Raw genomic sequence first — 23223 nt, forward strand, 5'->3', positions numbered from 1 at the left:
TTGGGGTCCGTGTGCTTGCTGCCAGATCTCCGCAGGGATCATGCGGGCAGGAAGGCAATTCACAATTTACTTTCCTGCCTGCATGATTCATGCGGGCGGCGCACAGCAAGCACACGGACCCCATTATAGTCTATGGGGTCCGTGTGCTTTTGCTGCACACTGCTTGCAATTGCATTTGGTATTCCGTTCGGGAAGTCCCCATGTGGACTCCCCGAACGGATTACCAAACGCAGATGTGACCCAAGCATAAGACTGAGTCCCCATGTTTGGTCAGTTCAAGGGTCCATGCTTATTGTGGGAGCCGGGGTCCGGGCTGTCCAGCAGCTATGGTCTGAGTATGGTCATCTTAGGAAATGGCTGCAAAGAATTTTTAATTACTAGATAGATGACAACAGCTCTCAGAGAATTATCGTTATTGTTAGAATTTTTTTCTCATTTGATGCATTTGTCAACCGGGATTTTAATATAAACTTGTTCTTTGGATAATGTCAAACTAAAAATGTCGGAAAAATAAAGTATTCCATATAAGGTACAAATAAATAATTTACACCGTGCAGATATCTGTTTGCTGCACAGAAGTGTCAAAAGAAATTCAGAGAAAATAGTTTGATCTAATATTACACATAAATACACAGATTTCATTTACTTGTTTGTTAGGTTGTTGATGTGTTTTAATATACTATTACTGTTATTTTAGTCCTAGGCGAAACCTCTTCATTAATATCTGTCACAATAGTGACATCTATAGGTGGTTAGTAGTCATTACCTGCTTCGGTGATAGATCAAAGACATGACAAAATACATATTACGGGGTCATTATTAAATTGTCAACCTGTAATATAAGATTGCAAAAACTGATTTACAATGAAAACTAATGGACCTTTTATTCAATATATCATACACAGTCAGATTCAGGTTCTGTAAGGGAAGCTACCGTATAAGCAGGGGTCACTATGGGACATAATACTGTGTGCAGGGGCCACTATGGGACATAATAGTGTGTGCAGGAGCCACTGTGGGGAATAATACTGTATACTGGGGCCACTATGGGGTATAATACTGTGTGCAGGGGCCACTATGGGACATAATACTGTGTGCAGGGGCCACTATGGGGCATAATACTGTGTACAGGGGCCACTATGGGGCATAATACTGTGTACAGGGGCCACTATGGGGGATAATACTGTGTACTGGGGCCACTATGGGACATAATACTGTGTACTGGGGCCACTATGGGACATAAAACTGTGTACTGGGGCCACTATGGGACATAAAACTGTGTGCAGGGGCCACTAAGGGCATAATACTGTGTGCAGGGGTATGAAGGATCTCGCCTGGCCAAAGCCACTTTGACCCAGCCTCTGGCCTACCTGGCCTTGCCACAGGCAAAACTGCTATCACCTTCTTACCTTTACCTTCCTCTCTCACCCTGAGAGAGGGACCGGGTCTTATAGGATAATATGAGACGAGCTTTCTAAAGTTTTATATTTATTAACCCAAGAGGGTCGATACTAGACAACCAGCATACATAGAGTTCACTGAACCCAGATACCCCCTGCTAAGAATAACGAAGTTAGCACAATCATGATAATGCCGTGCCCAGGTTGAGACAAAGGGATGAGCCAAGCTACCTCCAGGGGGGAATTAGGCTTGGACAATTGGACACTGTCTCTGTCATCTTGCTAATCAGGTCGACTAAATTAACAGGGCAAAAGGGAAATATCTGAGAAGGCAGTGAAAAAACCCCCATAACTCTGGGCCATTCATCACAAAGGGCCACTATGGAGCATAATACTGTGTGCAGGGGTCACTATGGGGCATAATATTGTGTGTGCAGGGGACACTATGGGGGATAATAATGTGTGTGCAGGGGCCACTATGTAGCATAATACTGTGTGCAGGGGCCACTATGGGGGATAATACTGTGTGTGCAGGGGCCACTATGTAGCATAATACTGTGTGCAAGGGCCACTATGGGGCATAATACTGTGTGTGCAGGGGACACTATGGGGGATAATAATGTGTGTGCAGGGGTCACTATGTAGCATAATACTGTGTGCAAGGGCCATTATGGGGAATAACAGTGCATGCAGGAATGCGGGGGTGGGGGAGGTTGGTTGGTTGGGGTCTTTGGGGAGGAGTGTTGGTCAGTTGGGGTCTTCAGGGGTGCAGTCAAGGGGGGGCATGTTAAAAGTTCACCCCGCTATTCCTAGTTATGCCAGTGCATCAAGCTATATGGTAATGTGGGACCACTCAGCACCCCCAGACTGAGCACGATAGTTCTGCATTTCAGGTCCAGTTCTGGGTGGCAGGTAGCAATTTCAACTTTATCTGCATCCTTAGGACTCAGATAAAGTTCAATACAATGGTGGAATATAGAGCTATTAGCTCTGTGCTCCACCATTCAGGCTTCGGCTGATGATGTCTGCAGCGGGAAGGCAGAACGGGCACCAAGCTGGAGATGTCACTGCAGACAAATCTGTGGGAATGGGAGTAGGTGAGTATAGCTTTTATTTTATTTATTTTTTTATTTCTATGTAATATACTGATTACGCTGGGTTCACACCTGCATTTGGGGTCTCCGTTCTATGGTTTCCGTCTTCTGCATGCCAGAAGACGGAAACCATAGACCGGGTCCGGCCGTGCGCGGCGGTGAGCGTTTTAGGCTCTCCGCCGCGAAACCGGATTTTTTTATCCGGACACAGAGTACTGCATGTCCGACTCTGTGTCCGGATTATAAAACCCGGTTTCGCGGCGGAGAGCCTAAAACGCTCACCGCCGCGCACAGCCGGACATCTCTCTCACCCATTCAAATGAATGAGTGAGAGAGACTCCTGCAGGTTTCCGTATCCTGCCTGTGTTTTAGGCAGGAAACGGAAACCTAAGTACGGAGTGCCGGGCCGCAGATGTGAACGAGCCCTTAAATGTGGGGGCTACTTGAGGGAGCACTATATTGTGTGGGGAAATTGAGGGGGCATTTGTGAAACCTTTGACTAGGGCGAGGGATAAGCCGCTTTCATACACATTTTATTCCTTGTTCGAACCAAGAATCTCGGTTACTCAGCAGCTCCATGCACATTAGGCTCGGTTTACATTTGCATTCGGGGACTCTGTTCCCCTGTCCGCATGAAAAATACAGTGCTTTTTTTTGCGCGGAACCAAGAGGAAATCACACGGACCCCATTATAGTCTGTGGAGTCTGCGGGTTTCCTAAGGTAACCACTTTTTTATACGAATTAGGTTTCCATTTGGCAAACGGAAACCCGAACACAGATGTAAACAGGGCCTTAGATAGTCGACCAGTGAAAGTTATTCTTATTCATCGAGAATGTTGTCCCAAAGAAAAAAAAACACTTAAATTATCCTTATCATTGTATTTAATGGTATATTTTCTCTCCAATTATTCTAGATGCCAAATGGTGAAAGTCCACAGCCAAAAAATAGTTCATCTTCCACGACATCATTCAGTGCATTCATTGACCCAAGGCTGCTCCAGTTCTCACCTCCAACAAGCCCTACATGTTCCCGTGAGTACATGGGAGAAAGATGCGGCTCTGCAGATGATAGCCGTCACTTATGTGCAGTCCAAACATATCATAAAACTGTTCATTCTGATTCTAACCCTGCCGTCACTCATGGCAGAAGCGACACATTTCTACCCCTGCGGGACAATTGGCCGCGGCCCATAAGGCATGCACATTTATGATGCAGATAAGCTGTAGCATCTGTGGCCCATCTCTCAAACCAAGGTCCAAAAGACTGGTGGAACGGGGCCAAACGCCGGCAGTAACCATCGCAGCACAGTATGACATGATACGCATAAGTTAAAGTTTCTGCATGTATAAGTATTCTACGGTATTATAATATACACTTTTTATCTCATTGCAAGTCGTTTTTATTTCTAATGTGACCTTGTCCTTTACATTTAGCGAGTGGCACAAAAGTTGAGCCTTTCCGCAGAGAAAATGCGAGGAAAGGATCGGTTGTCAATGTTAATCCAACAAATATTCGACCTCAAAGCGACAGCCCGGAAATTCGCAAGTATAAAAAGAAATTCAATTCGGAGATCCTGTGCGCTGCGCTCTGGGGTGAGTATACAGACTACAAAATCTGGAATCTGAATATTTTATGACTATATTTAAAGGTTATATAGACCTCTGGGCAGTAAATATATATATATATATATATATATATATATATATATATATATATATATATATACAATGGTTAATTCCTCTTACTTGTTTCTTGCCAGATAATGAGGGGCCATCCCCAATTCTCAGTTGTTTGCACCGACTTCCCTTTGTGTGTATATTCTGTATATCAGTAGTTACAAGCTGTTTTCCAGGCTAGGGCATCATTCACATTTCTGCTGATTGCTATTGAAATATGTCAACACTGTGCTGACAGATACGCCACTAACAGCTTAGCTGAGCTACTATGATGCAATTTTGCTACACTAAATTCTGGAAGAGTTAGTTTTCGATACAGTACATGCTGACAACCATAAAGTTCCAAAAACAATATGTTCCCCACAATGCACAGCTCTAGAACAAGCTGTGCAAGGCGCTAAACCTACAGAGAAATCTAAAGCATTTGGGTTTAGAAACCAGTAGGATGTAGTTATGTAGTGAATGCAACTTTTGGCTACCTTATTTTATTTTTTTTTATGTAGTTTATGAGCCCCACATAGAGATCACAATGTACATATTTCCCTATCAGTATGTGTTTGGAATATGGGATGGAAATCCATGCAAACACCGGGAGAACATACAAATTCCTTGTAGATGGTTTTTTGCCCTTGGCAGGATTTGAACACCAGGACTCCAGCGCTGCAAGGCTGCAGTGCTAACCACTGAGCCACCGTGTGGCCCCACTATTGGCTATCTTACAGACTTTAAAGGGGTTCTGCTACAAAAAATAATTACCCTTTATGCACAGTATAAAGGATATATGCCTAATTAGTGGAGGTCCAAGACCCCCCACCCAATCCTGAGAATGGGGAGTATTTTCTTCCGATTGTGCATTGGACAGACGGAACCTGTGCTCACATTCACGGTCATAAATAGCCAAGTGCTTTACACTTTATTTCAATTATCTCTGGAGCCCCTATTGAAGTGACAAGGAGGGCTGTCCACTAAGTGACACACAGGGGCATAATTTAAGGGTGCAGTAGCACCGAGGCCCAGGAGTCTTAGAGGGCCCATAAGCACTGGTATCAGTATTGAGATTGCATCTTCCATCTGGCCCATAAGACAAGGAGACTCATAGATCACCCTAACCACATTAAGGTGGATTAAACTCCTTATCACCCATAACCATCACTATCAAGAATTCGCTGTAGGCCCCTGGACAAAAGTTTGCACCTGGCGCCCTCAAGACTTGGTAACACAACTACATTCAGCTTGGCTAGGGAGAAGCACCCCTTTTTCTCAGGATAGGTCAGACCCCACCAATCAAGTATCCTAGGAACAGAGGATATATTTCTTCATGGCTTAAGCCCTTTAAAGTGGTTGTCCCAAAATTTAAAGTTCACCCAAGTCTCTGATCTGTGAGGATCCAACTGGGTGCACCAATCATAAAAAACAGGGTCCTGTGTCCACTCGAATTAATGGGGGTCACAGTCAAACCATCGATCCTATGGATGGGTGATAAGTCTAAATCTTGGGATCAGTGCTGAGTATCTGTACTAATAAAGCGTCTTATCTTCGAGATGTCAAGTGAAATATTTTGATATTCTAAGTTTCAGCAAGACAACTTTTGGCAGGAGAACTTGCAATCCGCACATGTTAGTAGTATTTGATAATTGGGACTATACAGTGTATTACATAACCATTGATCTTTTTCTCCTGTGTTTTATTTGGTGACATAGCTGGTTCTACCTATATCCAGCAGAATTAGTGAGCCGCTTGTAAGAAAAAAATCCAGAGTCAATATTGAGTTTCGGTAGGCCTGGATATTGTACGGAGAGTGAAGATTATCAGGACGGCACATAATGGAGCTGTTTGTTCAGTGAATAAAGCGATGATAACAGCCATGAATTTCTTTTTATTTCTACTCATTCTGTAATTTATCAAGCAAGTGCATTTGCAGATAACGTAATGATTAATTAAAGAGGGGATATATTTTATTATCTAAATAGCTGAAATTATTTTACCTAACCACCCTATATAGGCCATGTACAATATGTGACGGTTGAGTATTTTTAAAAGAAATGGGGCCCAAATATTTACAAAATGTAGTTCTCCCAAAAAACTATTTCTGAAATGCTAAGGCCCTGTTCACATTTTCATTTGGGTTTCCATTCAGGGAGTCTACTTAGGGACCTCATGAATGGAAACCTATCTGCATAAAAAAGCAGTTACCTAAGGAAACCTGAAGGCCCCATACACTATAATAGGGTCCATGTGGTTTGCGTTCGGTTTCTGCATGACTGCAGGACTTTTCTCTCTGCATATTTCATGCAGATAGGGGAACGGAATGGCCCAAATTCAGATGGAAACCGGGCCTAATAGGAAATTTGTCGATACACAAAAAAGGACACACCAATGATTTATGAATTAGTGTATTGTTTTTCACGCAGCTGCCGCTACTTTTCTCAACCTGTGGGGGGGTCAGTGTCTGCATGTCTCTAACCCTTTACAAACTATAATCAATATCTGATGTTCCCCAAATTTTCCCCCTTTCCCCACCACCATCCTGCCTTGCCACTAGAGATGAGCGAACAGTGAAATATTTGAGATTCGTTTCGAGTAGAGCCTCAATATTCGACTACTCGATGGAATATCGAATACCATTATAGTCTATGGGAAAAAATGCTCGTTTCAGGGGAACCACTATCCGACTAAAGGAGAGTCACCAAGTCCACGAGTAGCAGGAGGAGAGTGTTTAGGAGGAGCGTTGTGCAGTTAAAGTGCACGGACCCCATTATAGTCTATGGGGTTCATGCGCTTTAACTGCACAGTGCTTGCACTTGTGCTGATAAAAAGTAAGCTCCCTTGTAACAGCAAACTGCCAGTTCTCCTGACTAGCAAGGACAAGCCTGCTGCAGAACCAGCGTTGATTTGACACAGGCTCGTCTTTGCTAGTCGGGAGAGTTGGCAGCTTGCTGTTACGAGGGAGCTTACTTTTTCTCATAGGAATGAATTGACCAGCGTTGATTGGCCAGTGTACAGCATTCGGCCAATCAATGATGGTCCTGCCAGAGGCTCATCTGTGAGGAGGCGGAGTCTAAGATCGGACCACAATGGAGACTGCTGTGGTCCGATCTTAGACTCCGCCTCCTCACACACGAGCCTCCGGCAGAACCAGCGTTGATTGGCCGAATGCTGTACACTGGCCAATCAACGCTGGTCAATTCATTCCTATGAGAAAAAGTAAGTTCCCTCGTAACAGCAAGCTACCTGCTCCTAGCAAGGATGAGCCTGCTGCTGAACAAGCATTGATTTGTCAAATGCTATACACTGTATAGCATTCGGCCAATCAATGCTGGCTATGAATTGAATATTTACTGCGAATAGCTAGTAGTATTCAATCGAGTATGAATATTTTGAATACCGTAGTATTCAATCGAATACCTACTCTCTACTTGCCACCTTTGTAGCCAACACCACCTTTCTATGCCATGACTGACCATTGGGTATACCATTACCCTTATCGAAAGTGTTTGCACTGATAATAGTAAACTGTCAATGACAGTATCAGGCTGTGTAGGGACATACTGTCTTCACCAGGGGAATAGTAATGTGTTGTTGTCACGTATATATGGGCTAAATGGACATTTTTAGTAGAGTACAAAGATTTCCATATAGGGAGAGATATTGGATCCTCTACAGATCTTCTATAAATCTAGTGATGTCTCAAATAATTGTAAACTTCTTCTTTCCTTTTGTTCTCTGTCCAGCCCAGGCAACCATGATGGTTTTTCCTAATAACTGCAAGGTTTGCTGCTGAGATTCCTTTGACTCCTCTCTTCTGTAGCCATCATCTATAACCACTGAAAAAATCAGACCACAACCCAAATTCTACAATAAGTATGGACACAAGAATTATAAATACAGATCTCCAATCTATTGCAATATCCAGATTAATACCCAATACAGACCCCTATAATAGAATCCCAAATCCCAAAACAGACCCCTATAGGAACACAGACCCAAACTACACCTCCTAAATAAATCTACTGTAACTCTTTCCATAGAGTCATCAGTATGGTCTACGCACTTGCTCGGTTCATGATAGAATAATGAATAGAGGTAAATCAAGGCAATGTAATTTTCTGCTAATAATATAGTTTGTAAATGACTCTAATAATTCAGTCTCTTCTGTCATGCTGAGCGAATGAGTTGCTTACTTTAGCTTATGACACATGATCATGGTTTCTTGGCCTTAGATTATCCACTTAGGACTGTGAATTGTAAACTCGCTGCAGTGAAATCCTAAGAAGTATATTAAAATTATCAATATGGGAAAAATGACTAAACAACCAGAGAACATTATTCTCCTTAACAGAGAACATTGCTCTCATTTTTCCCTCTATAAGACTCCTGCGGCAGTAAGATGTTAGTATAAATCTATATACCTCTTCTACGATGCCCATGTGAGTCGTGCGGTTCATTTCATGTACACTACGTCTTGTTATTTCAGGTGTAAACTTGTTGGTTGGAACAGAGCATGGTCTATGGCTTCTGGACAGGAGCGGACAAGGAAGAGTTTACTCCCTTATAAGCAGAAGACGCTTCTACCAAATGGATGTTCTGGAAGGACTGAATATTCTTATTACCATTTCAGGTGGGGGATGGTTTCCATGTTCCAGGTTTCATCTTTTTGGAGAATATCTCAGCAATATAAGGCTTTATACAGATTTGTGTTTTATGGTTTTGTAATATGGCATCCATAATATGGACCTGCTTTTTGTACAGAGGCATCCTTGAGAAAAAAAACTGAAACTATCGTTAGTAGAGATGAGCGAACAGTAAAATGTTCGAGATTCGATATTCGTTTCGAGTAGCCCCTCAATATTCGACTACTCAAATCGAATATCAAACCCTATTATAGTCTATGGGGGGGAAAATGCTCGTTTCAGGGGTAGGCAACGTTCGATCAAATTATACTTACCAAGTCCACGAGTGAGAGTCGGGCTGGATCCTCCGAGCAGTCTTCTCCGTGCAGCGTCCCTGCGGCGTCTTCCAGCTCTGAATTCACTCTGCCAGGCATCGGGCCTGGGCAGAGCCGACTGCGCATGCCCGCACTACAAGCAGACATGCGCAGTCGGCTCTGCCCAGGCCCGATGCCTGGCAGAGTGAATGAAGAGCTGGAAGACGCCACGGGGAAGCTGCACGGAGAAGACTTCTAAAGGTAGGAGAAGAACCAGCATTGATTGGCCGACTGTATAGCATTCGGCCAATCAATGCTGGTTCTGCATCGAACTTTTACATTCGAATAGCGAGTGGTACTCTATCAAGTACGAGTATTTCGAATACCGTAGCATTCGATCGAATACCTACTCGATCGAGTACTACTCGCTCATCTCTAATCGTTAGCATACAGATTTCATGCACATAACTTTGCCATATGCATGAGACACTGACCATACACATTAATATCAGCCAAACCTGCCCATTTTAGCATAACTGACCATTTATTTGGTTTGGGGGTCTTTTGAATCTATCACTTTCCCCCAGATGTTGGAAGGTAATAAAATTGGGCTGTTTGATTCCAACATGACCCATCCTTTTGTTCTCTGGAAAGATAAGCCAATACCATTGGGCTTTGTCAGAGCCTTTCTCCCCTTTCACCAGTTAAATACCTCTTCAGATGGCGTTATGGTGACCACCTAATAAGGCTAGCTTCACATCTACATTCGAGTCTCCACCGCACATTCTGCCTAAACTCTGCGGAGAGAAAATTCCTGCACGGAGGACTCTTCAGTATAAAACCAATGGAAACCGACGGACACCTATATTCTATGGGGTCCACAGGTGTGCTCAGGTAACCACTTTTTAAGCAGACAGGCTCTCCGTCTTGTGGATCCGAATGACGGAGAGCTGAAGACTAGTGAGAACCTAGCGTCACTCTAGGGTTGAAAAAAATAAACCAAAATATTTCCCTTTAAGACAAGAGATGGCTTCTTGGGGATTGTCACTGTATATGGCTTTCCAGCAGTTTATATGGACAGACATCTTTGCTTGAATAAGTCTTTAATTTTGTATTCCCTACATAGGCCCCACGTGCACATTTCACACCAGTAAACCTTACAATGATGATAAGTCACTGAATACTGCTGCACTTATTATCTATTCATTTTACTAGACAGCTACAATACGTGTCTGTGTCATTTAAGGCAAGAAGAACAAGCTGCGGGTTTATTACTTATCATGGCTGAGGAATAAAATCCTACGGAATGATCCAGATGTAGAGAAAAAACAAGGCTGGGTCTCTGTTGGTGACCTGGAAGGTTGTGTACACTACAAAGTTGGTAAGTGCATGTATAATATAGTATCGTCTTATGACCTACATGCCCCACGTTGCAAAAACGTGGCCTTTTATGTTGCAGATTTTGTTGCGTTTTTGCACCGGAGCCAGGAGTAGAAAATAGAAGTATAAGAGCTTGCTATATCTTTTCCATTCTTTTTGTTTCCATTCTTGGCTTTGGCTCAAAAAACCGCAGCAAAATCTGCAAAGTAGGGCCTAAGTTTTAAAAGGGATTTCTGGAACTTAGGATAAGTTATACAATTGGTGGGATATGATAACCGGAACCTCCACTGATCAGCTAGTTGAAGTGGCTGCAGCATTCAGGTGAACACTGCAGCCACTTTACCATACATTGCACGATATAGGAATACAGCACTGTGCAAAAGTTATAGACAGGCATGGGGAAAATGCTGCTTCAAAAATAGAAGTGTTAATAGTGTCTTTTTTCCAATTATCAAAATTAAGTGAAATAACAAAAGAGAAATCAATATTTGGTGCTACCATCTAAGAGGAGTCCTGGAATTAATGATATGTCCCCCACAGAGCCCTGATCTCAATATCATCCAGTCTGTCTTGGATTACATGAAGAGATAGACGGATTGGACAGAAGATCTGTGCTTGGTTCTACAAGATGGCAGGAACAATCCATGTGCCAAGTTCCTCCCTGGTCATTTGCATTTGTTCTACAGAACAGTTTCCGAGCCTAGGTGTTGCAAGTACCGAGAAGAATTGATTGAAGGCAAAGGGCAAAGGTCACACCTAATATTAATGGGATTTAGATTTCTCTTTCGTGCATTCACTTCAGTTTAATAAACTCTTAGCACGTCTATATTTGAAAGCCTTCTTACCTTGTACATCCTAAGCGATGGTCCATCTCCCCTGCTCCTCTCCAGCTGGATTTCACCGAAATCCAAGAGATAGAATCGTACTGTCTGACAATTCTGAATAATTCCGATGCTTCATTCTAAAGCTTGAATAGAATCTAAAATGAGTCGGAATGAAAGGTAAACAGCATAATAGTGTTTTGTTACATTTCCAAAGCAGATGTTCACCTCGTAGCACAATAAAAAGAAAACCTGGTCATTTGCATTTGTTCTACAGAACTGTTTTCGAGTCTAGGTGCTCCCAAATTTTTAATCCAACTAATTCCAGGAAAAGCCTGATTACAATATAAATACCGCGCGGGCCGCCGCACATTTACAGTTGATTGCATAAAATTAGTGTAATAAAACAATTGAGCAAGTGATAATGTGTACTGCTTAATAGGCAGGAATAAAGTTTTTTTTTTTTGTTGTTGCAAATAAATGAAATTACTAGATCATTTTCTTACATTCATTGTAAATTCAGATGCCATTAAATTGTTTACTACAGTGCGAGCCATCCGAGGTGACACTGGCATATTTCTCACACAAAAAAAAAAAATCTAAATCATCTGATAATCCAGGACAGTCAATAACTATACAGGGCTTCAATTGTTCTCGATGATTGGATACAACTGAATTTAGTTAGGCCTTGTTCACACAATGGGTTATTTACTGGATTCATTTTTTGATGGTCCATTTTAAGGACTGTGAAAAAACAGGATATGGCCTATTTTTGTCCGTTTTCATGGATTCCTCAATAGACTCAAGTCTATGAGGGATTCGTGAAATGGATGATCCATGGCGATCAAAATTGTCCTTTTTCAGAGTCGTCTTGCATGACGTTTCTTTGATGCCAAGTAGTTTGGGAAACCATGCTGCCAGTAACTAGTACCAGGCAGTGGCGTAACTAGGAATGTCTGGGCCCCGTGGCGAACGTTTGACATGGAGCCCCCCCCCCCCCCCCAACGACGCCACCCCACACACACATGATTATACCCCATAGTGGCCCCTGCACACACAGTATTATGCCCCATAGTGGCCCCTGCACACAGTATTATCCCCCATAGTGGCCTCTGCACACAGTATTATCCCCCATAGTGGCCTCTGCACACACAGTATTATGTCCCATAGTGGCCCCTGCACACACAGTATTATGTCCCATAGTGGCCCCTGCACACAGTATTATGTCCCATAGTGGCCCCTCCACACAGTATTATGCCCCATAGTGGCCCCTCCACACAGTATTATCCCCCATAGTGGCCCCTGCACACACAGTATTATGTCCCATAGTGGCCCCTGCACACAGTATTATGCTCCATATGTTTGTATCCTCCCCAAGAGGAGGATACAAACATAAAAAACACTGTTACTTACCTATCTTCGGCTCTGCTGCACTCCCCACTGATGTCAGCCATCTTCAATGACGTATGGGACGTTACATGGCCTGGGCCTGTGTCACAACAGATATGGACGCAGGCCCCAGTCATGTGACATCAAGGACGCGTCACACTAGTAGGCCCGAAGCCTGCCTGGAGCATGGAGAGGTAAGTAAATGAGCTACTCCAGCCGGTAACCACCTATTAAAAAACGCAGCGGTAGCAGCTGTCGCCAGTCCCCTTATGTCCCAGGCCCTGTGGTAGCCGCTACTTCTGCTACCCCGGTAATTACACCACTGGTACCAGGCAAAGATCAATAAGCGTTACATTCATTTACTGTTAATTGGCAGGCTGCCGCAGCATGATGGTTGGTGGCGACGCACGAGTGTTACACCTAGAACAGCCAAGAACAGCTGATCAGTGGGAGTGCCATATGTTTCACCCCTGCTGATCAGATATTAATGTCCACATGGTATCGTTCTCAGCTAGCACCAAGTGTTGGAATTATACAGTGGATGGAGCTGTAAGTAGACACTGTGTAGTGGCCATGCCTTAGTACTCCCCTTTCCTTGAACGGCACCAAGCTGCAGTAATCAGGATCGGCCACTATACAGCAGACCAGTAAGATACTGATGGCCTATCTTGAGGATAGTTCATCAATAGGAAATGCCTGAAAGCCCATAAAACCCCTTTAAACTTGCCTTCAGAGGTTTTGAGTTGTTTCAAATATGTTTCCAAGTCCATCAAGAAATAATACTAAATTACTGTTTAGGACAGCAGTTCTCAAAGTGTAAGGCCCAGTTCACATCTGCGCTCGGATTTTCGTTCGGGAGGTCCGCTTCGAGACCCCCCAAACGGAAACCTAATCCGTATAAAGAAGTGGTTTCGTGGTTAAACTATAATGGGGTCCACGTGGTTTCCATTCGGCTTCTACCCAAGGAGGGCAAAAGATGCAGAGAGAGGAACAGAATCAGACATGCAGGGCTTTGTACAAAATGTCACGGTGGAGAGACTGCATACGGACATCGGTGGTTTGCTTTAAAAACCCATTCCCGCGCAGCTTTGCCAGGCTTTTCGATGGAGGGCAACAAACGCCCCTTAATGAAAAGAATGGGAATGAGACCTAGCAGTGCTGGCTTTGTTCACGTTGTATATGTTTGTTTTACTGTCATGTATGTTACAGGGGAGATTTAGTATTATATGGTGGCTACTCAGATGAATGGGAACCCATGTAATACAAGGTTGGCCGTGGTCTGCCAGAATGAGCTCTCGCACAGTTCTCTGCTCTTACTAATGGAAAAGGTTCCCAAGTGGAACCTCTCGATCAGCCCAGGCCCTGCTAGAAGGATCCTGGTCTCATTGAGGGGTCATAGGGATGGGCACTGGGGACAGTTATGGGTTGTATTAGACATTGTTACCTGTATTACTATATAAATGGCAGTTATATATTCCTATGGCTGCAACACTTGTGTCAAATGTAAAAAAAAAAAAAAAATCATAGCAAAGATTAGCAATAAATGAATGAATTAACAAATGATTTCATGCTCAGTCCAGGCAATAGAAGTGTGCTGACCTACAAATCTTCAAGTGTATTTTCACGGCAAGGTTCATTGTACATAGTTTGTTATCATGTGTATAGCTGGGTTGGGGGTCTATATCTATCAGATAAATGGAGGCAGGCACTAAGACCAGATTCATATCGACTGGACCAAGTTTCATATGTGTGTTTAGTCCATATATCTGTGTAAGAGACAGACAGCAAGGCTGTGAAGGTCAATTGTGTCCAATAGTCTCCAAGTGTGTGTACTCTGCAATACAAACTGAGGCTACGGTCCCACGTAGTGCGTTGCAGAAAAAAACGCGTTGGAAACACATTGTGGTTTTACCCACAGTGCGTTTCACAGAAAGTCAGCATAGTTTTCCTATGTGGATTTTCTGCTTTCATTTAAACCTATAAGGAAACCACCGTCATTTCCATAGGAATAATTGACATGTTGCAATTTCCAAAAAACGCAACAGTTTTGGAAATCGCAACATTTGCGCTGCGCATATTCTTCTGCAACATGTGGATGGGATTCGCTAGTGTTGACTGTTGACTGTTGACTTCTACGTCCCTTTACTACCCATCCCTCCTGCCATCTCCAAATTCATTTGGAAATAATACACAATTTTCCCTAGTAATGGAACATTTTGCAAACGTAACATTGTCTAGGTATTTATTAAGGAGTTCACTTTCAGGAAGAACACTTAAGATAATGTTTCTTCTTCTTCATGATGTTTCTTTTTTTTTTTCACTGCAGTTAAATATGAAAGAATAAAATTCCTTGTTATTGCTCTGAAGAACTCGGTGGAAGTGTATGCATGGGCGCCAAAGCCATACCATAAATTTATGGCTTTTAAGGTGAGTCATCCATCATTTCTGTATAAAATGTGCCAGTTGTGCACTGAACAGTGTCAGTCCAACTACCGTTAAATTGCGCTTTCCAAAATACACTTTCTCCTCTTCCTTCTTCTTTCCCCTAAAAGTGTTTCCTCATTTAATTTCATTTCCCATTATTGCACTTTTCTATAACTCATGTTCGGACTCTAGCAGCGACTTGCTCCAGCAGAAATTAACCACTGCTGAGACGATTCACACAATGCTCCTATGCTAAGTCATTGATTTATTTTCAGTCTTACGATGGCAGTTTGGTCATTTATCTACCTATGCACACGTTTCAATGACCAGGTTATTACTCGGGTATATGGCTTTATAGGTTTTTGGTGATACTTTTTGCCATTTTACAACTCTGGAGTGACTATCTATCTAGAAATTTATCACGGGGACAGGAAAATATAACATTTTACCCTGACCTTGTATACCCCGGTCCAGGCAAAGTGGGAAGGCCCCTGTAAACCAGCACCCAGGGCTCTCTGCCCCCCACATCTGTATGGACAGCCTAATATAGATGTAAGCTCTTTAGTAGTGCAGAGATGTAGACTAAGCCAAAGAACTACAATATGGATGGAGTATCACTGCCTAGTGCAAAGAAAGACTAAGCGTAGTGTTGGCCAGTGGGACAGCAAGACACATAAGCTCCTACCCTTTAAGTTTCTATATGTTCTTCAGAGTAGGCCAAAAGAAGATGTGGGCCCACTTGTTTTAGGATGGGTCAACATCTACATTTGTAGTCTATTACAGCATGAAAAGAATGGATTAAACAATAAAGAAAGAGCTATCTAATGATGGACATCAATGGCTCACAAGGGACCTCATTGGGTGTGTTGGGTATTTGTTGTTTTCTCTGTGACTCCGGTTGAAAAAGTGGTTCTTGCAGGAATTTTTTTGTCAGCGGTTCTCCATTGACTCCTTTCCAGAGACTTTGAGGCCTTGCAGATGTGAACATAGCCTTAGGGCTAAATCATGGAGCAGAATATAAGGTTCACCCATGTACTGTTATAGATAAGCACCAAATTTCATTACCAAGGCAGCAAGCAGGAATCCAAAACAAACTGTGCATTGGACAAGGCAGACAAAGTTCACTTGTTGGCTGAAGTGAGAGGCAAGTAGTGAGCACTGACAATTTAAGAAGAGATAGCCATTATACATATGTAACTGAGCAATGTAGAGGAAGAGTGGCTGTGGGGAGTGGGAAGATGGCCACCAGATGAGGTCATTCAGAACACAAAAATATTGGCTTCATGTGCCTAAATAATACCTCTATAAAACACAAGGAGTACCACAAAATAATGACCAATACTACCAAACAAACCCAAAGAATGCCTGTAATGTTTTTTGTTGCTCTGTTTGAACACTGAGCAGGTCCTGGGCTTCCTATATACAGGTCATCAGCCCACACAGGTTTGTTGGCTATTTTGACTCTGTCCTGTGACTTTGTCCTCATTAGCTTCTAACTTTTTCTTACTATCGTATTACTGACCTCTGATATTTGGCTTCCCTTGTGACTACTCTTTTGGATTATGATTTTGTACTGCTTTGTCTCTCTGGCATTGACCCTTGCTTCCTGACTTCGCTTCTGTGTTGTTTTGTCATTTCTTGTTCTGTGTGACATTCATTTCAGAGAAGGGATCTCCGCCCAGTTTCTCCTGTCATTAGGACATTTGTCTCAAGTAGGTAGGGACAGGGGCAGGGATGAGTTTAGGACTCAGTATCTCTGTCTTCCCCTTCTTCCATTGTTCCATCAGCAGCACTAGGGAAATGCACAACTAGCTTTGCCTTACAATACCACAATACTGCTATACAGACTTCAAATAATTACATTGTGGAATATAAACCTGCACTTCATATTTAACTTGTGGTTCTAATATCCTCATCAGCTTTATGGTCAGCTCACCCCTGTTGTACCTGAATACAAAATGGCCATCAAGGTTTACTCATAAACTCAAGCCTAATGTTGGCCATCATCCAACATGCATCAGGGGCCCCTGACTCTCCACTAATGTAAGATGGCAGGGAGATAAGAATTGGGTTGTTGGATCATAAGATTCCCACTTCTTTTGCTCTGTTAGGAGGTAAGACACTACTAGAAATGTTTCATTCTCCCCATTAAGAACATACGCTCACTCAGGCAAACCCAGCACGCATGTGTAATGGGGTGGGGGAAGTCAGCAGAGATAATTGTCGGACAATCAAGCATTAAGCCAACAGCTATCTAGTGTGTACAGCTAGCTTAAAAAATGGCCCAATTTGAATGCTTTGCCTTTGCCCTCTGTCTTGGCTGGTGACCTGCATTTGTAATACTTTACCCCTGACGCCAGAGAATTTAGCTAGAAATCGCTCATCCAAGGGCGAACCACAGTTATTAATTAGGAGGTGACGCTAATAGACTGCATTGAGGGGATAGATTAAGCTTCTAAATATACATAATATCTGCATCTTATCTCAATGCAACATTAAACATTGGCATCAAAGATATTACAAATGAATATAAGGTTTACGTGGTGGCTTCCTGTGCGCTCACTACTGAATGATCTAGAAAAGGACTGCTCTTCAAATAAAATCATTTCAGCAGAAAGCCTGGTACAGCCAACACTACAACCCAAAGCTATAACCTTCAAATCAAAGGTTAGTGATGTGAGACTGTGCTCCTTCTATCTGAGTATCAGCGCAGGGATCAACGGCGGGCGTCACACAAGCTGCGAGGTCCTAGATCAAACTGATTGGAAGTCTTTGGAGTTCTGAGATAGAATCCCCTGAGCTGCCTTCAAACAACAGAGATTTGAGGATATAGGTACCAGGGGATTTGAGAAGAAACAGATAGTGGGAACATTGTTCTAGGAGACATCCTATTTTCAATCAGGTTTATTTTATTATATGGTTATTGCTTTATTTCCACACAATCTTTCATGAGGAATGGAAGTCAGACAACGATGGCTGTTATGGAAAAAAAAAAAAAAAAAAGTCTTGTCTCTGATCTATAATAAGCCATTTGACCTAGATTACAGAATGTAATGGTCTGAGGGATGTTTGGAAGGGGTTAAAATTTTGTCTCGATGCTGGCTACGTATATCAATATACTGTATATGGTTTTTACAAAAGGGCTTTGTAGATCCGTTACAGGTGCAGCATTGCTTACTAGAGATAATAAGATTTTACGGTTAACCCTATAGTTATCTACTACTTCGATTTACTTTATCTGTTCATTCCGAATTTGTCAGCTATACAGGCAGAGCTGTTTGAGAAAATGCAGAAGACTACATGATGGCACATCTATGGACTACATGTCTGCTGTGTGCCGCCATAACACGGACAAACGTCAACCAATGGAACGCCACAGTGTATAAAACCATCAAAAATAGAATCTCTATATACCGCCATATGAAATCCAAAGCATTTAGAGTTGCATTGATTCCTCACGCACCTCTATGGGTTCCCTATTATGACTTTGTGCAAACTTGTCCCATGATATGACCATGTGCATGATGTCTAGCTCTGCACAACAACACCATTCGGGTTCTGTAGAAATCTGAGCTGAAAAACCTACAGACACAGTAATGGCAACCTTAAGTAACATTAGTAAATTGCAAAACATCATGAATTATAACTAGAGATGAGCGAACAGTGAAACGTTCGAAGTCCGATTCGAGTAGCCGCTCAATACTCGACTGTTCGATCGAACATCAAACCCCATTATAGTCTATGGGGAATAAATACTCGTTTAGGGGGAAACCAATGTTCGACTCAGGAGGGTCACCAAGTCCACTATGACACCCCAGGAAATGATGCCAACAGCTCTGGAATCCAACTGGGACAGCAGGGGAAGCATGTCTGGGGGCATCTAACATGCCCAAGTTACTGTATTACGTCGGGATCCCTGTCAGCTTGCGATATACGCAAACTGACTTTTCCCCATAGGAATGCATTGACCAGTGCTGATTGGCCGAATGCCATACAGAGTACAGCATTCGACCAATCAACGCTGGTTCTGCCAGAGGCTCGTCTGTGAGGAGGCGGAGTCTAAGATCAGACCAGAATGGAGACTGCTGTGGACCGATCTTAGACTCTGCCTCCTCCGGCAGAACCAGCGTTGATCGGCCGAATGCTGTACTCTGTATGGCATTCGGCCAATCAACGCTGGTCAATGCATTTCTATGCCGAGATGTAGCAGTGCTGGCCGAGCGCTCAGCACTACTACACTGGAGATGAAGCAGAGCTGAGTGTGCGCTGAACCCTGCTGCACACTCAGCTCTGCTGCATCAGAGATGAGCTGAACCCTGCTGCACACTCAGCTCTGCTGCATCAGAGATGCGCTAAGCCCTGCTGCATACTCAGCTCTGCTGTATCAGAGATGTAGAAGAGCTGAGTGTGCGCTGAGCCCTGCTGCACACTCAGCTCTGCTGCATCTCAGCAGCCTTTCTTAAGGCAATTCCTACGTGTTAGCATGTTTGCGTTTTAATGATAGGATCACTTTAAATAATCCACCTAAGCCCTCAATTGGATGCTGAGACAGAGCACTGACTGGCTCTGCTTTCCAAGTGTGTGATTTCGGGGCAGTCTCAGCCACAGTTTGGCTGATCGGCATAGCAGACTTAGCAGATCTGGGCATTGGCTGGTGAGCAGAAAACAATTGTCACTGGAGTGTGGACAGGTACAATCCTAACCCGTTACAAAGTCTCAAAATTCATCTCCAGTGATTTTCGGTGTCTAAATCCAAGTAATCGACTTTTATTATAGAGGATAACATTGTTCCATAATCTACTATACGCTATCATTTAGAAAAAAAAATAAACTCTCCTCCACTACTTCTATATGTGTCTCTATTTATGTCTCCTAGCCTAGGATTGTATTTTCCAGTTCTCTGTCTGCTTGTAGACTCGGTGACAAGTAATAATCAGACAAGCGGCCCTGGACTATTTGCTGTCACCTATGTGCTTGGAAAGTTCTAAACATTATGTTATTTGCTATTTCGTTACCGTACAACTGATTTCAGTAAAAGTTTGGAAATTGCTTGAAAACTAGAAACCGAGTGAGACACTGTCAGAACTCCAGAATCACATCCTTATTATGTCATCTCACACCAACGTCTACTCTTCATATAAAGTTTGCAGCATGTAAGACGCATAGAGGACACCACATTCTGCTCCTGCTGTGTTTCATAATAGACCCAACAAGACTTCAGTACCAAGTCACGTCACCACACTTGGGCACTAGGGTTGAGCGATCGGGATCAGAAAAGATCAGATTCCAATTGGCGATTGAGCAAATTTCACGATCGGGATCGGCTGGAAAATGATTGGAAAATCGGATTTTAAAATCGATCCTGAAATCTCAAGATCAGCTCAACCCCATTGGGCAATCGTTTCCACCAGATCTGAATTGAACAGTTTTTCCAATAACTTGCTTTAGTGACAACGAACGAGACTTTTTGATATCTGAAAGTTATTGGTCAACTTGGACATGACTATGGCGGTGCGGTGAATCAGTACTGTTTGCATAAGGCGGATATGTACCACACTACTGAATGTAATAGTTATCTTCCCTACTATTGTGTAATATTCTATTTGTCTGTTTGTGTTTCAGTCATTTTCATCGCTGCACCAAAAACCATTATTTGTAGACCTAACCGTGGAAAATGGGCAGAGGCTGAAGGTTATTTTTGGATCTGCGGTGGGATTCCATGCCATTGATGTGGACTCTGGGACAGTCTATGACCTGTATCTACCCACACATGTAAGTACTGTATTAGGATACTGTTCTATTTTTAGAGTATTTTCATATAATCCTTAGAAGATACCGATAAATTTTTGTTTTTATGATACATAAGATGAATGATATAACTCAAAGTTTCAGTAAAAATAAATCTGAGGATGCATCTCAGGTCTGTTCCTGATGAGAGAACGTGTAAGAGCTCAAAATCCTCTACATGAACAGGATATGTCCTAAATGTGCAATAGATGTGGGTCCCACCTCCCCAGAATGGGAGCCATGCACTTGCCTAACCATTTTTTTTTAACTTCCATACAACTAAATGCAGCAATTTTTTCATTCACATTGATTGTGCCACCAGGTATAGCAAGGTTTGGGGACACACCATGTGGGTCACACCTTATTCCCCAGCAACCTATTGCTCAGCTCTGCTAATGGAGTAGCTGGGAGGAGAGACGTTGACAAAGTGATTCACTGGATCTGGAGCAGATAGGTAACATTTAGGCTGGTTGCAGATGACTGTGTGCTTCCATCAGGCCGTGAATTAAAGGGATTCTATCATTAGAATTCCCTTTTAAGTGCACATGGGAATAGCCTTTAGAAATGTTATTCTTCTTTTACCTTTATTATTCTGATCCGTGCCGCCGTTTCTGAAAAATATCTTCTTTCTTCCATATGTAAATGAGTTTTCAGACAGCACTGGGGGTGTCCCCTGTGCTGTTGGAAGACTCTCAGCGATTCCTGCATCTTCTTGTCTTCATCCAAAAGCATCAAGTGCGCATGTCCTTCGGCCATTTCCTGTGGCCGAACAGGAGAGACCACAGGAAAATGGCCGACGGACATGCAGAGTTGGCCATTTTCCTGTAGCCGAACGGGAGCTCTTTTCACAGAATGTCCATAGAGGTTTCCTCTGCAGACTCTCTGCTTCCATTATAGGGAAACTACCAACGTATCCATAGGTATAATTGACATGCTGCAATTTCCAAAACCATAACAGTTTTGGAAATCTCAGCATGTCAGTTGCGCAAGGTGTGGATGGGGTTCACTTGAATCCCATCCACCAAGTAGTGTCTGTAAAACACTACGGTTTGCACCCCATGGGACCCCAGCCTTACACAAATTTTAAGCACAGGTTTATGACTTAATCCAACTGGTGCATGCAACGAAAATAGGGCGCCGCTTAGGAAAGATTAAAGCGGACCCTCTACATGGTGTTTGTTTGCTCTTCCAGGCCAGTTCCCTACCATCTTGCTTGCCACAATAGCAGATCCTGCACAAGGTCTCGCCATCTGTTTACAATGAGAACTCTGACCCATATTTTTTGTGTTTGTTTTTTGGAACAACTTTATTGAGTACGTACATTTAGACTTGCATTGGGAAATCAGCTGCTCTGTATAATACGGTTTAGTGCGCCACATGGTGCTGAATTGCGGTAATTGTGAAGCTCCATATTACAATAATTCCGTTCTATCGCTTCTGATGGAACAAGATAGATTTCTGTTGTTCTGGCTTAATAGTAATATTCACAAACCTTTACTACACTTGTTAGCCTAGTTAGAAATATACCCACGCTGTCTATCTCATATTGCCGTACTAACATATAGTTCACAAACACAAACTTTTGGAAAGAAACATCAGTGTTCTAAAAATTTAGCATTTTCTCAGCAATTTTTAGGCTTGAAATGCACAGAAATACCAGCTGCCTAACTGCATTGATTACGCTGTGTGTGCCAGGTAATTGTCAGATACCATTGATTTCAATAGAGTTGGATTTTCTAGTAGCGGTTTATCCACTCCGCTAAATTGCTGTAAACAGCAGAAGTCAGCAGATCAAGACGGAAAAATCTGTAGTGTGGCATCCACCATTAGCATTTATTGCGGTGTTCTTCCCTCTAAATTCATATTATGGGTGGGTGAACTGGAATGGATACAAGGATCATAACACCACTGTTGGCATCGGGGTCTTATGGGCGGTAAGGATCATTGTCAACAGATGTTGTAGGAAGGTTTCCAATAAGATCATTGGTGCTTGCTCTATGGGTCAGTACAGTATAAGTAAAAGGTGATACTGGGGTCAGTGTAGTGTAAAGGACACAAGATGGTTGATGGTATCCATACTAGGGTTAGGGGCTGGGGCATATCACTGGGATTGGGCACCAGCTTCCATCAGATTTAGTACATGCTACATCTGATAGATTGTATCACTTACTAGTTCGGTATTGTTTGTATAATAGGGCGCATAAAGCTACACTAGTTCACCCCTAAACATGTCACATGACGATGGCATCACCCTGGTGCTTGAGCTTTCAAACAATGGGCATGAGAACAGTCATGTTGATTTGCAATGTATAGCATTCTGCCAATC

General features: G+C 42.8%; 1 protein-coding gene across 1 annotated transcript in view; it reads left to right on the forward strand.

The window, feature by feature from the left end:
- Positions 1–23223, forward strand: part of NRK (Nik related kinase) — a 181152-nt gene that overhangs the window by 139818 nt on the left and 18111 nt on the right. Inside the window, exons 24-29 of the mRNA XM_075259060.1 lie at positions 3410–3527; positions 3930–4088; positions 8647–8790; positions 10343–10477; positions 15013–15113; positions 20733–20882. Coding sequence (XP_075115161.1) covers positions 3410–3527; positions 3930–4088; positions 8647–8790; positions 10343–10477; positions 15013–15113; positions 20733–20882 — 807 coding nt within the window. The remainder of the gene's footprint in view (positions 1–3409; positions 3528–3929; positions 4089–8646; positions 8791–10342; positions 10478–15012; positions 15114–20732; positions 20883–23223) is intronic.

Source organism: Leptodactylus fuscus, chromosome 11, assembly GCF_031893055.1.
Source record: "Leptodactylus fuscus isolate aLepFus1 chromosome 11, aLepFus1.hap2, whole genome shotgun sequence".
Classification (NCBI taxonomy): Eukaryota; Metazoa; Chordata; class Amphibia; order Anura; family Leptodactylidae; genus Leptodactylus; species Leptodactylus fuscus.